At 43.0% G+C, this 21,583-nt stretch overlaps 1 protein-coding gene across 1 annotated transcript in view; it reads left to right on the forward strand.

Annotated features, from left to right (window-relative positions):
* The window catches only part of LETM1 (leucine zipper and EF-hand containing transmembrane protein 1), a 309,671-nt gene that overhangs the window by 280,136 nt on the left and 7,952 nt on the right, over positions 1–21,583 (forward strand). The window contains exon 13 of the mRNA XM_069203864.1: positions 19,771–19,909. Within this exon, the coding sequence (XP_069059965.1) occupies positions 19,771–19,909 (139 nt within the window). The remainder of the gene's footprint in view (positions 1–19,770; positions 19,910–21,583) is intronic.

Genomic DNA, 21,583 nt, shown 5'->3' on the forward strand with positions numbered 1-21,583 from the left:
ACACTTACCCAAGGAGTTCCAAAAAAGAGCGCAACAAGTGGTGGAAGAGGGGCAAAGTATCTCCAACAATCAGATACGGTCTTCCATGGATGCAGCAGACACAGCTGCAAGGACAATAAACACCGCAGTCTCAATAAGAAGGCACGCATGGCTACGCACTTCTGGGTTCAAACCGGAAATCCAACAGGCTGTGCTCAATATGCCGTTTAATGAACAGCAATTGTTTGGGCCGGAGGTAGACACTGCCATTGAGAAACTCAAAAAGGACACCGACACCGATACAGCCAAAGCCATGGGCGCACTCTACTCCCCGCAGAGCAGAGGCACATTTAGGAAAACACCTTTTAGGGGAGGGTTTCGAGGTCAACCCACAGAAGCCACAACCTCTCAAACAAGACCTACCTACCAGGGGCAATATCAGAGGGGAGGTTTTCGCGGACAATTTAGAGGGGGCCAATTCCCCAAAAATAGAGGAAAATTTCAAGGCGCCAAAACCCCTCAAAATAAGCAGTGACTCACAAGTCACACACCCCCATCACATAACACCTGTGGGGGGAAGACTTAGCCAGTTTTACAAACTTTGGGAGGAAATAACAACAGATACTTGGGTACTAGCAATTATCCAGCATGGTTATTGCATAGAATTTCACCAATTCCCTCCAAACGTCCCACCGAAAACACACAAGATGTCAAAACAACATATAGATCTTCTAGGACTAGAAGTTCAAGCACTGCTACAAAAGGACGCAATAGAATTAGTACCAATTCAACAAAAGAACACAGGAGTTTACTCACTGTACTTTCTAATACCCAAAAAGGACAAAACTCTGAGACCAATACTAGATCTCAGAACACTAAATACCTACATAAAATCAGACCACTTTCACATGGTCACGCTACAAGACGCAATCCCACTGCTCAAACAGCAAGACTACATGACAACATTAGATCTAAAGGATGCGTATTTCCATATACCAATACATCCTTCACACAGGAAATACCTAAGGTTTGTATTTCAAGGAATACATTACCAATTCAAAGTGTTACCATTCGGAATAACAACTGCGCCAAGAGTTTTTACAAAATGCCTGGCAGTAGTAGCTGCGCATATCAGAAGGCAGCAAATACATGTGTTCCCGTACTTAGACGACTGGTTAATCAAAACCAACACGCTAAAACAGTGCTCACAGCACACAAAATATGTCATACAAACCCTTCACAGACTAGGGTTCTCCATCAACTACGCAAAGTCACATCTTTTACCGTGTCAAACGCAGCAATACTTAGGAGCGACAATCAACACAGTAAAAGGGATTGCCACTCCAAGTCCACAACGGGTTCAAACATTTCACAAAGTAATACAGGTCATGTATCCAACACAAAAGATACAAGTCAGAATGGTAATGAAACTACTAGGCATGATGTCTTCATGCATAGCCATTGTCCCAAACGCAAGGTTACACATGCGGCCCTTACAACAGTGCCTAGCATCACAATGGTCACAAGCACAGGGTCAGCTTCTAGATCTGGTGTTGATAGACCGCCAAACATACATCTCGCTTCTATGGTGGAACAGTATAAATTTAAACCAAGGGCGGCCTTTCCAAGACCCAGTGCCACAATACGTCATAGCGACAGATGCTTCCATGACAGGGTGGGGAGCACACCTCAATCAACACAGCATCCAAGGACAATGGGACATACATCAAAGACAGTTTCACATAAATCACTTAGAACTGTTAGCGGTATTTCTAGCGCTGAAAGCATTTCAGCCCATAATAACCCAAAAATACATTCTAGTCAAAACAGACAACATGACAACAATGTATTACTTAAACAAACAGGGAGGGACGCACTCGACACAGTTGTGTCTCCTTACACAAAAAATATGGCATTGGGCGATTCACAACCACATTCGCCTAATAGCACAATTTATTCCAGGGATTCAGAACCAGTTAGCAGACAATCTCTCTCGGGATCACCAACAAATCCACGAATGGGAGATTCACCCCCAAATAATAAAAACTTACTTTCAAATTTGGGGAACACCTCAAATAGATCTATTTGCAACAAAGGAAAACTCAAAATGCCAAAACTTCGCATCCAGGTACCCACAGGATCAATCCCAAGGCAATGCTCTATGGATTAACTGGTCAGGGATATTTGCGTATGCTTTTCCCCCTCTCCCGCTCCTTCCATATCTAGTAAACAGGTTGAGTCAAAACAAACTCAAACTCATACTAATAGCACCAACATGGGCAAGGCAACCTTGGTACACGACACTACTAGACCTTTCAGTAGTACCTTATGTCAAACTACCCAACAGACCAGATCTGTTAACACAACACAAACAACAGATCAGACATCCAAATCCAGCATCTCTGAATCTAGCAATTTGGCTCCTGAAATCCTAGAATTCGGACACTTGCACCTCACACAAGAATGTATGGAGGTCATAAACAAGCTAGAAAACCTACCACTAGACACTGCTATGCAAATAAGTGGAAAAGATTTGTTTATTACTGCCAAAATAATCAAATCCAGCCATTACACGCATCTCCAAAAGATATAGTAGGATATTTACTACATTTACAAAAATCAAATCTAGCTTTCTCTTCCATAAAGATACATCTTACCGCAATATCAGCTTACCTGCAAATTACTCATTCAACTTCATTATTTAGAATACCAGTCATAAAAGCGTTTATGGAAGGCCTAAAGAGAATTATACCACCAAGAACACCACCTGTTCCTTCATGGAACCTCAACATTGTCTTAACACGACTCATGGGTCCACCTTTCGAGCCCATTCTTTCTTGTGAAATGCAATACTTAACGTGGAAAGTTGCATTTTTGATTGCCATCACATCTCTAAGAAGAGTGAGCGAGATTCAGGCATTTACCATACAAGAACCATTTATTCAGATACATAAAAATAAAGTGGTTCTAAGAACAAATCCTACATTTTTACCAAAGGTTGTCTCACCATTCCACTTAAATAAAACGGTAGAATTACCAGTGTCCTTCCCACAACCAGATTCTGTAGCTGAAAGAGCACTACATACATTAGACATCAAGAGAGCACTAATGTACTACATTGACAGAACAAAACTAATTAGAAAAACAAAACAACTATTTATTGCCTTTCAAAAACCTCATACAGGAAATCCAATTTCAAAACAAGGCATTGCCAGGTGGATAGTTAAGTGTATTCAAACCTGCTATCTTAAAGCAAAGAGAGAGCTGCCTATTACACCAAAGGCACACTCAACCAGAAAAAAAGGGGCTACCATGGCCTTTCTAGGAAATATTCCAATGAACGAAATATGTAAGGCAGCAACATGGTCTACGCCTCATACATTTACCAAGCACTACTGTGTAGATGTGTTAACTGCACAACAAGCCACAGTAGGTCAAGCTGTACTAAGAACATTATTTCAAACTACTTCAACTCCTACAGGCTGAACCACCGCTTTTGGGGAGATAACTGCTTACTAGTCTATGCACAGCATGTGTATCTGCAGCTACACATGCCATCGAACGGAAAATGTCACTTACCCAGTGTACATCTGTTCGTGGCATGAGTCGCTGCAGATTCACATGCGCCCACCCGCCTCCCCGGGAGCCTGTAGCCGTTTAGAAGTAGATCTTGAACAATTGTACATTTGTAAATATATTACTTTAACCTTTATTATGTACATACGTATTCATTCCATTGCATGGGCACTATGACTAACATACACAACTCCTACCTCACCCTCTGCGGGGAAAACAATCTAAGATGGAGTCGACGCCCATGCGCAATGGAACCGAAAGGGGAGGAGTCCCTCGGTCTCGTGACTCGAAAAGACTTCTTCGAAGAAAAACAACTTGTAACACTCCGAGCCCAACATCAGACGGCGGACTGTGCACAGCATGTGAATCTGCAGCGACTCATGCCACAAACAGATGTACACTGGGTAAGTGACATTTTCCATCTATATATATATAATATGTCCAATGGCATGTGTAGCTGCAGATACACATGCTATGCACATCCATTCCGACATCTAGTATTGGGCTCAGAGTGTTACAAGTTGTTTTTCTTCGAAGAAGTCTTTTCGGAGTCACAGGATCGAGTGACTCCTCTTCTCGGTTCCATTGCGCATGGGAATCGACTCCATTGTTAGATTGTTTTCTTTCCGCCGTCTGGTTCGGACGTGTTTCCTCTTGCTCCAAGATTTCTATTTGGAAAACCTTTAAAAAACCTTCCTTTTCATCTGTATTGTTTCGATTGCGTTCTCCATCTAGCATCGAACCAGTAGTACAGTCGGAAACTTAATTCTGATCGCCCTTCGGGGCGCGTGCGCCCTATTCGGGCCTACCGCGTGGAAAGCCTGATGGATCGGATTCCATTCCAATTCTGCCTTCGGTGCCACGCGAAGTATCCATATACAGACCAGCACTTGGTTTGTAACTTGTGCCTTTCTCCAGACCATCAGGAGGAAAACTGTGAGGCCTGTCGATCGTTTCGTTAAAAAAAGACTCTCAGAGATCGCAGAGCCCGAAGAATTGAAATGGTGTCGAAAAGCAGTGAACATTTCGACTTCACAGAGGAAGAGCAGGCGCAGACAGCAGTCTCCATCCGAGACACAGACTCCAAACAGGAATCCGAAGACGACAGACCCATCACAGCCAGCCAGCATGTGAGTACGTCTGCCCCTACGCCCCTGCACAAAAAACATTCTAAGGCCTTGGGTACACCACTGCCGGAAGGCCATGGTTCGGCCCGAAAAAAGACTGTCGGCGACCGTCCTTTGGGGTCGGCGCCGAAAAAGGCCACTCCTCCGTCGACTTCGGAGTCGAGTAAAACTATCAAAGGCTCCATTTCGGACTTGAGCACAAACCCCCAAATTTCGGAGTCGAAAATTCAAAAGTCTGCTTCGGAGCCGAGACTTTCCATAACATTTTTGGTACCGAAAAAACAACAAACTTCGGAACCGAACAAAACCTTATATACAGCGGAACAAGGAATTTCCAAAAAATTAAGAGAGAGCCATAAAACTCCTTAGAAAGAGACAGACATTGAGCCCATTCCACAAATTATGGATGAGAGACAATCCAGGATACACATCCATAAAGACCCAGGAAGGATTGTTACTGCACCTCCTTTAAAAACAAAGAGGAAGCTGGCTTTCCAAGAGGAACTGGACACTGTACAGCCACCAGCAAAGGTGCAAAAGCAAAAGGAGAAGCCAATACCTCCTCATACTTCTCCTCCTCATTCTCCACAGTTATCTGTCTCACCCAACACCAGCCCTCCACCAATGCCCTCTCCACCAATGCCCTCTCCAACACACCCATTTTATTCACAAGAAGACATAGCAGACCCATGGGGTCTTTATGACCCTGATCCCATCCTGGATAATGACCCAGATACTTCCTCATCCAACCCATCTCCACCTGAAGATACCACAGAATACAACCAGATCATAGCCAGGGCTGCAGCTTATCATGGGGTAACAAAGCATTCAGAACCATTGGAAGAAGATTTTTTATTTAATACATTGTCTTCAACACATTCCAAATACCAGTGCCTCCCAATTTTACCAGGCATGGTAAAACATGCAGATCAAATTTTTAGTGAGCCTGTAAAATCTAGAATAATCACATCTAGAATAGAGATAAAATATAAGCCTGCACCCTCTGACCCAGATTATATTACTCATCAGGTGCCTCCAGATTCATTGGTGGTTAGTGCAGCACGAAAGAGGGCAAATAGCCAATCCTTAGGAGATGCACCTCCTCCTGATAAAGAGAGCAGAAAATTTGACGCTGTGGGGAAAAGAGTTGCTTCTCAGGCAGCAAATCAATGGAGAATTGCTAATTCTCAAGCACAGCTAGCCTGCTATAATAGAGTCCATTGGGATGAGATGCAGGATATTATACAGCATCTCCCAAAAGAACACCAAAAGCGAGCACAACAAGTGGTAGAGGAAGGGCAAGCCATTAGTAACAATCAAATAAGATCTGCCCTTGATGCTGCTGATACAGCTGCAAGGAGCATAAACACAACCATCACAATCAGAAGACATGCATGGCTACGGTCCTCTGATTTTAAACCAGAAATTCAACAGGCTGTACTTAAAATGCCTTTTAATAAAAAGCACCTCTTTGGCCCAGAAGTGGACACTACAATTGAAAAACTGAGAAAGGACTCGGATACTGCAAAAGCAATGGGTGCTTTGTACACCACACCATATAGAGGTTCATTTCGCAGGCCTCAGTTTCGAGGAGGTTTTAAAGCACAATCCTCTGAGGTGTCTACCTCACAAACAAAGCAACCATATCAAACCCAGTACCAACAAGGTGGGTTTAGAGGAGTGTATAGAGGTCAATTCTCTAGAAATAGAGGTAAATTCCAAACCTCTAAACCAACAACGACACAACCAAAGCAGTGACTTTCTTCCCTCCCTTCCACTCCACACATCTCCTGTGGGTGGGGAAGACTACAGCAATTCCACTCTCATCAACAGAATATCACCACAGACAACTGGGTATTATCAATTATCCGCAATGGCTATTGCCTAGAATTGATAAACACCCCTCCAAACATTCTACCAAGATATCACAAGTTGTCCCCAGAACATACAGTTCTGTTACAACAAGAGGTTCAATCTCTACTACTCAAACAAACAATAGAATTAGTTCCAAAATCCCAGCAAAGAACAGGAGTATACTCACTATATTTCCTAATTCCCCAAAAAGATGGCACCCTCAGGCCAATATTAGACCTCAGTCCCCTCAGTCTTTACATCTTGTCAGAAGATTTTCACATGGTAACTCTGCAAGATGTTATTCCACTGCTGCGAAAACAAGATTTTATGACTGCTCTAGACCTCAAAGATGCGTATTTCCACATACCCATCTATTCAGCTCACAGAAAATACCTCAGGTTTGTCATAGCAGGAAAACACTACCAGTTCAAAGTGTTGCCATTTGGCATAACAACAGCCCCAGGGGTGTTCATAAAGTATCTAGCAGTAGTAGCGGCATACTTAAGAAGACAACACATCCGTGTCTTTCCATATCTATACGATTGGCTAATAAAATCAAACAATCGTACACAATGCCAAAAACATACACGTTATGTGATAGAAACTCTGCACACACTAGGATTTTCTATAAACTACCAAAAGTCACACCTTCAACCAGCACAAGTACAGCCGTATCTAGGTGCTATCCTAAATACTCAACTAGCTCTAGCGTATCCAAATATACAAAGGATACAAGCTTTCCAAAATCTAATACCACTCATACAGCCAAATCAACAATACACTACGATTTATCATGGAGGTTTTAGGAATGATGGCATCTTGCATAGCAATAGTCCCACATACAAGATTAAACATGAGGCCCTTACAACGGTGCCTTGCACAACAATGGTCACAGGCACACAGTCAACTTCAAGATCTAGTGTAGATGGACCGCCAAACACATATGTCCCTTCAATGGTGGAATCACAGCAGTTTAATGAAGGGGCGGTCGTTTCAAGACCCTGTGCCTCAGACCATAATTACAACAGATGCATCAATGATTGATTGGGGAGCTCACTTAAACAATCCCACCATTCAAGGGCAATGGGATGTGAAACAGAAACAGCTAGACATAAACCACTTAGAATTATTAGCTGTGTTCTTTGCCCTAAACGCATTTCAACCTCTTCTCAAACAGAAGAATGTTCTCATAAAAACAGACAACATAACAACCATGTATTATCTCAACAAGGAGGGAGGGACACATTCATCTCCGCTGTCTCTTGTAGCCCAAACAATTTGGAAATGGGCAATTCACAATCAAATTCATTTACTAGCACAATACATTCCAGGAATAGACCAGCAATTTGCAGATCTCCTAAGCAGAAATCACCAACAGACACACGAATGGGAGATTCACCCCCAAGTACTTCAAAAGTATTTTCAAAGGTGGGGACCACACATAGATCTATTCTCAACAAGCAAAAAAACAAAATGCCAAAACTTTGCATCCAGACACCCACATCTCCTATCCAAGGGCAATGCTCTATGGATCAGTTGGTCAGGGATATTTGCTTACGCTTTTCTCCTTCTCCCACTCCTTCCATTTCTGGTCAACAAATTGCATCAGACGTCACTCAACATGATACTCATAGCACCAACATGGGCACGCCAGCCTTGGTACACAACACTATTAGACCTATCTGTAGTACCTCACTCCAAACTCCCAAACAGACTAGATTTGTTAACACAAAACAAAGGTCAAATCAGGCATCCAGACCCCAGTGCTCTCAGTCTAGCGATTTGGCTCCTGAAGTCATAGAATTTGGGTACTTAAATCTTCCATCTGAATGTATGGAAGTAATTAAACAAGCACGAAAACCCATTACTAGACAGTGCTACGTAAACAAGTGGAAAAGATTTGTCTACTATTGTCAGTCTTAAGACCATAGATACACTTACAGTATCTATACAAGATATTGTATGTTATTTACTTCATTTACATAAATCAAATTTGGCTTTTTCCTCCATAAAAATACACCTTACTGCAATATCTGCATACTTATAAACTATTCAACATACTTCTCTACTCAGAGTTCCTGTTATCAAAGCCTTCATGGAAGGATTAAAACGTATCATTCCACCCAGAACGCTACCAGTTCCATCATGGAATTTAAATATTGTACTTACAAGACTCATAGGACCACCTTTTGAACCCATGCACTCTTGCCAAATTAAATTTTTAACATGGAAAGTTGCCTTCCTTGTGGCTATTACTTCTTTAAGAAGAGTTAGTGAAATACAAGCATTCACTCTTGAGAAACCTTTTTTCCAAGTGCACAAACATAAGGTTGTACTAAGAACAAATCCAAAATTTCTACCAAAAGTAGTATCTCCTTTTCACATCAACCAAACAGTGGAATTGCCAGTCTTCTTTCCACAGCCAGATTCTGTGGCAGAAAGAGCTCTTCATACCCTAGATCTAAAAAGAGCTGTTATGTACTACATAGACAGAACTAAACAGTTTAGGCAAACAAAACAACTTTTTGTTGCTTTCCAACAACCACATACAGGCAATCCTATATCAAAACAAGGTTTAGCAAGATGGATTGTTAGATGTATACACGCGTGTTATATAAAAGCAAAAAGACAACTTGTGATCACTCCTAAAGCATGTTCTACAAGAAGGAAGGGTGCAACAACGGCCTTTTTAGGAGACATACCAATGGTTGATATATGTAAAGCAGCTACATGGTCAACCCCTCATACATTTACAAAACACTACTGTGTTGATGTTTTTTCTCAGCAACAAGCCACTGTAGGCCAAGCTGTCTTAAGAACATTATTCCAAACAACTTCAACTCCTGCAGGCTAGCCACCGCTCTTTGGGAAGACTAACTGCTTTTTAGTCTATGCATAGCATGTGATTCTGCACCTACACATGCCATCGAACAGAAAATGTCACTTACCCAGTGTACATTTGTTCGTGGCATGTAGTGCTGCACATTCACATGCACCATCCCTCCTCCCCGGAAGCCTGTAATCGTTTAAGTTACTAACATTTGTACATATGTATATACATTTACATTTGCATGGGCATCTCTTTTCTTTTATATACTCTATCACTCCTTTCTTCACCCTCTGCGGGAAAACAATCTAACAATGGAGTCGATGCCCATGCACAATGGAACTGAGAGGAGGAGTCACTCGATCCCGTGACTCAGAAAAGACTTCTTAGAAGAAAAACAACTTGTAACACTCCGAGCCCAAGACTAGATGTCAGCATGGATATGCATAGCATGTGAATCTGCAGCACTACATGCCTCGAACAGATGTACACATGTACACTGGGTAGTGACATTAATATATATATATATATATATATATATACATATATATATATATATATGTTTGATGGACTGTGTAGCTGCAGATACACATGCTGTGCATATCCCGCCATCTAGTGTTGGTCTCGGAGTGTTACAAGTTGTTTTTCTTCGAAGAAGTCTTTTCGAGTCACGAGATCGAGGGACTCCTCCCCTTTCGGCTCCATTGCGCATGGGCGTTGACTCCATCTTAGATTGTTTTCTTTCCGCCATCGGGTTCGGACGTGTTCCTCTTCGCTCCATGTTTCGGTTCGGAAAGTAAGTTAAAATCTCAGAAAATTTGACGGTATTGTTTGCGTTCGGTATCGGGTTAGTTAACACAGATCAACACCGAATTTTGAAGAGCTCCGGTGGCCCTTCGGGGTTTCGATTCTCCGGCGGGGCCTGGTCGGCCCTACCACGTGCATCTTCAAGGCTAATGGAACGGACCCCATTCCGCTTCTGCCCCGAATGCCACAACAAGTATCCTTACACAGATCAGCATCTGGTCTGTAATTTGTGTTTGTCTCCCGAACACAAAGAGGATACCTGCGAGGCCTGTCGAGCGTTTCGGTCGAGGAACACGCTAAGAGACCGGAGAGCAAGAAGACTTCAAATGGCGTCGGCAGGACACCAAGACTTGGAGGAAGAAGAAACGTTCTCCATCGCGGTTTCGGATTCGGCCGAGGCCGAAACCGGACAGACGCCGAAAAGCGTGAGTAAAACACCCCTGGCCAAAACTCACGGAAAATATATTAAAGCCCAGGGGATGCCACTGCCGACAGGCCATGGCTTAACCCGAAAATTAGGTGACCGGCCATCGGCACCGAAAAAGGGCACGCAGGTACAGAACAGGCTCGACACCGGGTCAGAGCAATCTCGACATCGAGAAACCGGCACCGAAAAAGATCGGCACCGAGATATCGGAACACCGAAAGCCAAAAAAGTGTCTTCGGAGCCGAAAAAGACGGTTGAAAAAGTTTCGATGCCGAAACCAAGTTCCTACACTGAGGAGCAGGGACTGTCCTCACAAATCCAAGGACACAAATTTGGGCAGGAGCTAGAAGCAGGGGAGCCAGATTACACACAGAGAAGTCTCCACATTCAAAAAGAGACAGGGAAAATCCGAACTCTCCCTCCAATCCGAATGAAAAGGAAACTTGCTTTCCAAGAGAAAGACAAACAGCCACAAGCAAAGGTGGCAAGACAAGTAACTCCGCCACCATCACCACATCGCTCACCACAACCATCACCAATGGCCACTCCACCAATGGTGCATTCCCAAACGCATACAGGGATGATCCAAGATGATCCTGACGCATGGGATCTTTATGATGCGCCTGTATCAGATAACAGTCCCGACTGCTACCCAGCGAGACCATCACCACCTGAGGACAGTACCGCTTACATACAGGTGGTGTCCAGAGCAACCGCATTTCACAATGTCACCCTGCACGCAGAACCAATTGAAGATGACTTTTTGTTTAATACTCTGTCGTCCACACATAGTCAGTACCAAAGTCTTCCTATATTACTGGGAATGTTGAAACACTCCAAACAAGTCATTCAAGAGCCTGTGAAAGGCAGGGCCATCACTCCAAGGGTGGAGAAAAAGTACAAACCACCACCAACAGACCCTGTGTACATCACGCAGCAATTAACACCAGACTCAGTGGTAGTAGATGCAGCTCGCAAAAGGGCGAACTCACACACCTCAGGAGATGCACCACCACCCGACAAGGAAAGTCGCAAGTTCGACGCAGCGGGGAAAAGGTTGCGGCACAAGCAGCCAACCAATGGCGCATTGCCAATTCACAGGCCTTGCTATCAAGATATGATAGAGCTCATTGGGATGAAATGCAACACTTCATAGAGCATCTACCCAAAGAGTTCCAAAAGTGTGTGCAACAAGTGGTGGAAGAAGGCCAGAGTATCTCTAATAACCAGATACGGTCGGCAATGGATGCAGCAGACACAGCTGCAAGAACTGTAAATACAGCGATCACCATACGGAGACACGCATGGCTACGCACCTCAGGATTCAAGCCAGAAATTCAACAGGCGGTGCTGAATATGCCTTTCAACTGACAGCAGTTGTTTGGGCCGGAAGTGGACACTGCTATTGAGAAACTTTAAAAGGACACAGATACGGCCAAGGCCATGGGCGCACTCTACTCCCCACAGGGCAGAGGCACATTTTGAAAAACACAGTTTAGAGGGGGGTTTCGTGGACAGAGCACAGAACCCTCAACCTCACAAACAAGGCCCACATACCAGAGCCAGTATCAGAGGGGAAGTTTTCGGGGACAATACAGAGGGGGACAGTTCCCTAAAACTAGAGGAAAGTTCCAAAGTCCCAAGACCCCGCAAAATAAACAGTGACTTCAGTGTCACAAATCCCCAACACATAACACCAGTGGGGGGGAGACTAACACATTTTTTACCAAAACTAGGAGGAAATAACAACAGACACATGGGTCCTAGCCATTATCCAACATGGTTATTGCATAGAATTCCTACAATTCCCTCCAAATGTGCCACCGAAAACACACAACATGTCCAAACAACACCTGGATCTATTACAGCTGGAGGTCCAAGCGTTGTTGCAAGAAGATGCAATAGAACTAGTACCAAATCATCAGAAAGGAACGGGTGTTTACTCCCTGTACTTTCTCATACCCAAAAAAGACAAAACTCTAAGACCCATCTTAGATCTCAGAACCTTAAATCTTTACATCAAATCAGATCACTTTCACATGGTGACATTGCTCAAACAACAAGACTACATGACAACATTAGACCTCAAGGATGCGTATTTCCATATATCCATACATCCTTCCCACAGAAAATACTTAAGGTTTGTAATCCAAGGGGTATATTACCAGTTCAAAGTGTTGCCATTCAGAATAACAACAGCGCCAAGAGTTTTTACAAAATGCCTTGCCGCAGTGGCAGCCCATATCAGAAGACAGCAAATACATGTGTTCCCGTATCTAGACAATTGGTTAATCAAAACCAATACGCAAGAACGGTGTTCACAACACACAAAGTACGTTATAGAAACCCTTCACAAGCTAGGGTTCTCAATCAACTACAAAAAATCACACCTACAGCTGTGTCAAATACAACAGTACTTAGGAGCAACAATCAACACAAAAAAAAGGGATTGCCACTCCAAGTCCACAAAGGGTACAGGCATTCCAAAACTTAATACAGGCCATGCACCCAAACCAAAGGTTCCAGGTAAAATTAGTAATGAAACTACTAGGCATGATGTCCTCATGCATAGCCATTGTCCCAAACGCAAGATTACACATGCGGCCCTTACAACAGTGCCTAGCATCACAATGGTCACAAGCACAGGGTCAACTTCAAGATCTAGTGTTGATAGACCGGCAAACATACACCTCGCTTCAGTGGTGGAATACTATAAATTTAAACAAAGGGCAGCCTTTCCAAGACCCAGTGCCTCAATACGTGATCACAACAGATGCTTCCATGGTAGGGTGGGGAGCACACCTCAACCAACACAGCATCCAAGGACAATGGGACACTCAGCAGAAACAACTTCACATAAATCACTTAGAACTACTATCCGTATTTCTAGCGTTGAAAGCATTTCAACCACTAATAGCCCACAAACACATTCTTGTCAAAACAGACAACATGACAACAATGTATTATCTGAACAAACAGGAAGGGACACACTCGACACAATTGTGTCTCTTAGCTCAAAAGATATGGCATTGGGCGATTCACAACCACATTCGCCTAATAGCGCAGTTCATACCAGGAATTCAAAATCAGTTAGCCGACAATCTCTCTCGGGATCACCAACAGATCCACGAATGGGAAATTCATCCCCAAATACTAAAAACTTACTTCCAAAGATGGGGAACACCGCAGATAGACCTATTTGCAACAAAAGAAAACGCAAAATGCCAAAACTTCGCATCCAGGTACCCACATGCTCACTCTCAAGGCAATGCGTTATGGATGAGTTGGTCAGGGATATTTGCATACGCTTTTCCCCCTCTCCCACTCCTTCCGTATCTAGTAAACAAATTGAGTCAAAACAAACTCAAACTCATACGGATAGCACCAACTTGGGCACAACAACCTTGGTACACAACACTACTAGACCTGTCAGTAGTGCCTCATATCAAACTGCCAAACAGACCAGATCTGTTAACTCAACACAAACAACAGATCAGACATCCGAATCCAGCATCGCTCAATCTAGCAATTTGGCTCCTGAGATCTTAGAATTCGGACACCTAGACCTTACACAAGAATGCATGGAGGTCATAAAACAAGCTAGGAAACCAACCACAAGACATTGCTACGCAAATAAGTGGAAAAGATTTGTTTATTACTGCCATAATAATCAAATTCAACCATTACACGCATCTGCTAAAAACATCGTAAGCTACCTACTACACTTACAAAAGTCCAAGTTCGCTTTTTCATCCATTAAAATACATCTGACTGCAATTTCGGCTTATCTGCAAATTACGCATTCAACTTCATTATTCAGAATCCCAGTTATAAAAGCATTTATGGAGGGTCTGAAAAGGATTATCCCACCAAGAACACCACCAGTTCCTTTGTGGAACCTCAACATCGTATTAGCACGACTCATGGGTCCACCATTTGAACCCATGCACTCATGTGAGATACAGTACTTAACATGGAAAGTAGCCTTTCTAAGAGCTATCACATCTCTCAGAAGAGTAAGTGAAATACAAGCATTTACCATACAAGAACCCTTTATACAAATACACAAACATAAAGTAGTTCTACGCACAAATCCCAAATTCTTACCTAAAGTCTGCTTATGACTTTGAGGATGCCACTAGAAGAGAACTAGGATTACAAGTAAGCACTTAATCCTAACTCAATCAACCAAAAGCATCTATTTAAGTAGGCTGCACACAAGAAAGCTAGTTTGAGGTAGCTAAGAGCTACCTGTAGCTCATAAGCTACTAGTTTAAGAAGCATGCATTAGATGTAAAAAGGGCCCTTCTGTTCTACATTGATAGAAATAAACCTTTCAGAAAAATGAAGCAATTGTTTGTTGCTTTCTCACCTCCCCATAAAGGCAATCCTATGTCCAAAATCAGGCATAGCCAAATAGATAGTTAAGCACATTCATACATGTTATGTTAAAGCCAAAATAACTTTACCTACACCTCCTAGAGCACACTCTACTAGGAAGAAGGGAGCATTCATGACTTTCCTAGGATACATTCCAATAGCTGACATATGTAAGGTTACTACATGGTTTATACCACACACCTTTACAAACCATTATTGTGTGGATGTTTTAGCAAGCCAACAAGCTAAAGTAGGACAGGCAGTTCTGCGTAATTGTTTTCAAACAACTGCAACACCCACAGGTTAGACAGCGCTTCTGAGAGGGACTGCAACCCCATGTGCCTCAACGGAATATGTTACTTACCCGGTAAACATCTGTTTGTGGCATGTAGTGGTGAAGATTCACATGTACCCACCTTCCTCCCTTGACGGTCATTGCAGTTTTTCCACTCTTTTTCACATGGACATCTCTTTACTCACTTACTCTGCATTCCATTCTCACCCGCCTGTGGGAAAAGCAGTCTAACAATAGAGTCGATGCCCATGCGCACTATCACTGAGAAGGACGAGTCACTCTACCTCAAGACTTGAAAGACTTCTTGGAAGAAAAACAACCTGCACACATCCAGACCCAGCACTAGATGGCAGGAGAATGCACTATCTGCCACAAACAGATGCTTACTGTGTAACTAACATATTCCTGCTCTCACATTCAACACACCATCATTTTAATCTTTTCTAGACGCACTAGTACCCTCGATCTCAACACATTTTACTATATCACATTTCGCTTTTTTCATTTTGTAGACATGCACATAGTGGCCTTTTTTCGCAGATCTTCTACATTTTTGTTTCAGTGCAGGTTAGTTCTTACTATCTCCTAAATAGGACGTAGTGTCACACCTGTAACATTTTAAGTTTTCATTAACTACCCAAGGTTTGTCCCACTTATTTTTTTTGGTGTTTTGTTCCCAGTTTTGTCAATGGTAACTTTGGCTGCTACCTCAGACTAGTTTTGTTTACCGCTTCAGCACACCTTCCTGTCATTTCTACTTTGCATACTAGAGACAATACTTCTTTCAACTCTGTATCACTATTAATCCACAGTCTTTCCTGTATTGTTAAATCAAACGCATGCATTACTACTTGATCCTGTATCAATTTTTCAAGCAGACCTCCAAACCTGCAATCTAATGATAGTTTTCTGGATGTTGTGACATATTCATCTATAGTTTCTTCCTTTTGCTGTTTCCTGTGAAATAATTTGTATCTGGTGCCCCCTATACACACCTTGGGAGATAATACAAAATACTGGTGCAGTTGTGTAATGGCTTCTACAAACACATTATCTTCCTCCACCATCATCTCTCTCTATAATTGGCCATAGATTCTTAATCTTTCGGGACTCAACAAATGTAGTAGTAAACTGTTTTCCCTTTCCGTGACAATTTGTCCGCGAAATCAATAGTCACAATATAATTTTACAAATACCCCTTCCATTGTAGCCATGGTATAGAGGCTCACTGGGCCTGCACAAAAAATCTTTTGGGGGTTTCACAGTAATATTTGTCATGTTGGAATTGGACAGTTACTGGATCTTTCTTCACCCCTTCTACTTAAAGTACTTCTAAAATCACCAGACACTTTCAGTGGTGACTTCTCACAGAGAGAGCAATGTATAAATAATGCAATACTCAGGATAGCACATGATAATTAGACTCACTACGATTCCAACACCATTTATAAAGAATTAATACAGTTCTAGCTTCCGTCATATATAATACAAATTTTGCATCATATAAATAATATGCATTACTAGTTACCTGTTAAAAATGTTTGTTCTCATGAAAATATCAGAGTAATAGTGTGCTAATTGCTGTATAGTGTTCACTTGTAACATAGTGACATCTACTTAAATGCTGATATAATTATTAGTTATGCTTTAAGGTTCGTGAATCACCGAGAATTCTCTGCACAGATTGATCAAGATGAGCGGATCACACTTGGCACACAATTACCCATTGTTGTCCTCTAAGCAACTCATTTTTCAAACATTTAACATCTGCATTCTTTGATATCATAACTTCCATTACATAACCTCTACCTGTACCCTTCCATCATCACTGCGGCAAGCTATGGACATATTGAAGACTCCTGGTAGCTGCACAATGCCTGTCTCTATCCACAATGTGTCCAGTCAGTGTGGTACTGAAAGGCTGGCTCAGTCTGATAGACTTCTAGCTGCAGATTCCTTTCTTTAGAATTATCCCAGGCGTTGGACTGAATCTGGAAGACTTTTTTGTGAGCAGTACCCCAGAGCGCTAGTAGGTGGCGTCAGTCAGCTCTGCATGCTTCAGCGTCATTCTCACCAGAAGTGACATCCGCTGCACCTTTATAGGTGCCACCCAGACGCATTGATGTCAGTTCTTATCTTTCCGCAACATCCATCGCAGATCTGGGTAGAACTACCCCTTCAGTCTTTTTTGAGTGACCTTTTTTGACATTTTTGATGATTTTCCTCCTGGTGTGGCAGGATGTCATCCAAGAAAGCCAGCTTTTAACCCGGCTCTTGTCACCAGCTGATGCAGTGACAGACATGCACCTTGTTTGTCTCTGTGCCTCAAGCACGACCACGACCTGAAGTCATGCTCCAACAGGCACATGATAAACCTGAAGGCCTTCAGGGAGCGCTCCTTGAAGCTCATAACGGCCCTCTGTGCGACTCACAGCATTGGAGGTCCCATTCAAGAGGAAGGTCCCGGGATTGTTTGCAAAGTCAGAGGTCATCGTCCCACTCGAAGTATGCTTCTGCTTCCCCGCATCTGTCAGCCGACGCGAAAGCATTCTAGACCTCGCTCTGCGGTTGAGACTGCACTGACTGCACTCTTCCCTGAATTTCGGGGAGCCGGAGTGATCCCCGCCCAACTCAAGGAGTTTTAGGATGCCATGTGTGCCAGATGTAGGCGGCCGCACGCCTTCGGGCCCCATGGGGTTGGCAGAGGCACCTGCTGGTTTCACAATGTCAACTTCGGCACCAGTAGAGCCCCAAGGATCCATCTTTGAATCCGGACCAACACCAGTCCTGCTACCTTGACCTTTCCCGGCTCTGGTCCCAATGTAGATTCTCCTGGGACCATCTGCACCCACTGGCATCGCCACCATATTTTGATCCCTGACTCCAATTTGAAGCCGGAGGGGCATCACTCAATGTTGTATCTGAGTCTGACAGGAGCCTTGTCTCCCAGATTGGATCCTGAGCCCTATTCCTATGGGAGGGGTCACTACACCCTGAAGTTCAGCCTTATGAGCAATTTATAGACTGGTGTGAGGAACTGGTGAAGCTAATGGCCTGGATGGTGCCATGGCTATGGAGGAGGGAGTGTTTTTTGCAATGGTGGTCCAGAGGGCTGCTGAGGTCCTCGACTTTCAGTTTCCTCAGGGCAGGAAAGACTAATGTCCTTACAGAGGTGCTTCAGCCTGGAGTCTCCCCTTCTGAACTGCTCCTCCTATTTAATGAGGCCCTCACTGATGTCCTCTTGGGCACCTGATCCAAACCCAACACAGGGGATCCTGTGAACAGGACAGTTGCCTGTCGCCACCACCCCTGCCTGTCCCAGAAGACCCAAGTTTCCTCACACAGCACCCCATCCCTGAGAGTTTGGTAGTCCAGGCTTCCACCTCTCATGTCAACTCTGCGTGTTCCTTAATGCTCCACCGGATAGGGAATCCAAAAGGCTGGAGACAATTAGAAAGAAGATATTTTCTTCCGGCAGCTTAGCATTGCGGCCTGTGAACATGGCATGCCTAAGGTAAAGAATGTGCAGTTAGAAGTCTCTATCATATGAACAAGTTACATACCTTCGGTAATGGCTTATCTGGTACAGACTATATCTAGCCGCAGATTCCTTACTGGCCCATCCATCGTCCCCGCTCTGCAAACGGATTTCTAGGAACAATGCTATATCACTTTCAGGGCCCTAGTTATCCAGACCATGACTTTGTGCATCCGATGTAGAAAGTCGTAAAAAGAAACTGTTGTAAAAAGAAACTGCCACCTAGGTGGCGCCTATATAGATGCTGCAGATGTCACTTCCGGCGCAGACCATACCGACTACACACGCAGAGCCAATTGACGACACCTACTGGCACGCAGAGGGTACTGCTCATGAAAAATCTTCTAGATTCAGTCTGACGCTTGGGATAATTTTAAGGTAAGGAATCTGCAGCTAGATATAGCCTCTACCAGATATAGCATTACCAAAGGTAAGTAACTTGTTCTTCTCAACTGTCATCCTAACCTTTGCTCTCTCTCATCCCTCGTGGCTGCTTTAGCCTGATATTCCATGATTTTTGTGGTGTCTTAGCAGAGATTAACAACTGGTACGTCAGTTAAATGGCCAAGAGCAGATTCAATGGCAAAAAATCATTAATACTAGTTTAAATCGGCCCAGGCTGATTTAAGAGTGAGTGATACTTAAAACAACCACAGACTCAAAGGAGCTGCTCTTTTAACCATTTATCTGCTGAGCCCGAAGCTGTCTCTGGCCAGACCTAAAAATATTTGGCTACAAAAGGTCTTATCCATTAAATATCCACATTTCTATGTCCTCTGTCATTTTGCTATATGCCATGATGACCTGTGTCTTTTACTTATGTCTTCCTATTCTTGGCAGGGATAGAAGGGTGTTATCATGAAATCTGAGTGAGCACAGTGAGCAGTAAATGCATTCTCTCATGCTTTGTTGGTAACAGCAGGTTAAGTTGAACAATGAAAGTGAATTGTACTTTTTTAGGGAGAATCTCATCAGTATTGGAGAACTCATCAATGTGATGAAACAAATCCAGAAGATTCCAGAACCGAAGCTGCTTCGAATTGCTGAGGCACTGGATGAAAACAAAGATGGCAAGATTGACATAGATGATGTTGCCAAGGTAAATCACAACCCTTGTTTTAAAACATTCCTTGGTTGCACAGACGTTTGACTTGCTCCTTTTTATTACTGGACTAATGATAGTTTGGTGGAATTAAATGGCTTCTGATTGTTCTTTTTAGTATTCTTTCACAACGGACTATTAAACACATTTAGTGTTTTTAAATTCCAGTAATTGGCAGTAGTCCTACATGCACCTAAGGCTTTCAAGAATTGCAAACCCTTTGCTTCTTTTTGCACCCAGCCCAAGACCTCCTCCGTGGCTTCACAGGAGGGGCTAGAACCAAAGAAATCTAGCATACTTGTAGAAGATGCATGTATTTTCTATTTTTTGCTTTTTTTTGTAACGCAGTAACTACCCTCTAGTAGCCTCAGAATACTGTCAGTTGTGGATACAGGGAAAGATCGACAGATAGTCTGATAGCGCCTAACAAGACCTGGTGATGTAAATCAAGTAGTCCATCAGGTAAAGGTAGGCCTGTGGATAATGCCCACATTCAAATTTGTATAAAAAATTACTAGACTATGATCCGAGTCCTGTGGGCTAAGGGTGGATATGTAACCTGCTTGCTGGCCACAAGCTGCCGTTTGATGTCCTCTTAGATGCGTAGAGGACTCCTGAAGTTGTAAAATCACCAGTTTTCATATTTCTCTTACCACAAAGGAGAAGCATGTTAGCAAGCAGTCCCAAATTTGCAGTTGCTTCAGTGAGACATTGACCTTTCAGCACGGATGGTGAACCTCAGGCTAAACAATAATAGCTAGTTTTAGAACAAATAGGAACCAACAGGCCCATCCTGTCTCACCTCTGCCACTGGGGTGCTTCTCTATGCAGTTAAATACGGCTATCACAATTGATATGCTTGTCTGTTTACAGATAACTCAAATATTTTCTATAAATACCCCAACACAATGGAAAAGATTTTGCAGATTACATGTTTGAAGTTTTTGTACTGGTCTCCTCTAATGACTATTGCAGCTGATGGATCCCTAGGAACCCTGAAGCCTTAGGAAGTATATAGAATGGAAGGTGAGATTGCAGAAGGGTCAATCTGTAGCTCTTCTAATATGAGGCTTGAAACTGACAGGTTCAGGTGTAATATTAGAAAGAAATTGCTAATAACTTTGGTGCCATTCAATAAATCTTCACACAGTTTTCCACAAAACATACAATGCTCACTTCAGCGTCTCTCTGGAAAGTTTCGGGGTGACCTGTCAAGCAGGGGTCCCAAAAACGCTTTTCCGCCAAGCATTTTTCTGTAGGGATTTTTAACCGGAATAACGCCCGAACCACTGGACGGAATTACACCAAATTTGACAGAAAGGTAGCTCTTGGTCCAGGAAGCGACCTTTTTTGTTATTGGTGTTAATCTGTTTAGTAGTTTTTGAGTAATTAAAGAAAAAACAAATTTGTGAATATATAGGGATGCAAAGGCTCTGCAAGCCCTCCCGATCTCGTGCTGAGATCTGATTGGCTGCCAACACTTCAACAAAGAAGTATTGGCAGCCATGTAATAGTTACCCTAGGGCACGGTTAGTTACTTGAGATAACTCTAACTGTAACAGGTGCATTTCTATGGTTGTGTACGTTTACAATGTGAGCCTAACTATAACGTCCATGTAACATTTGGTTTTTTGAGTGAATGTACACATATATACATATCTCTCAGCAGAA

Source organism: Pleurodeles waltl, chromosome 1_2 (assembly GCF_031143425.1).
Source record: "Pleurodeles waltl isolate 20211129_DDA chromosome 1_2, aPleWal1.hap1.20221129, whole genome shotgun sequence".
Lineage (NCBI taxonomy): Eukaryota > Metazoa > Chordata > Amphibia > Caudata > Salamandridae > Pleurodeles > Pleurodeles waltl.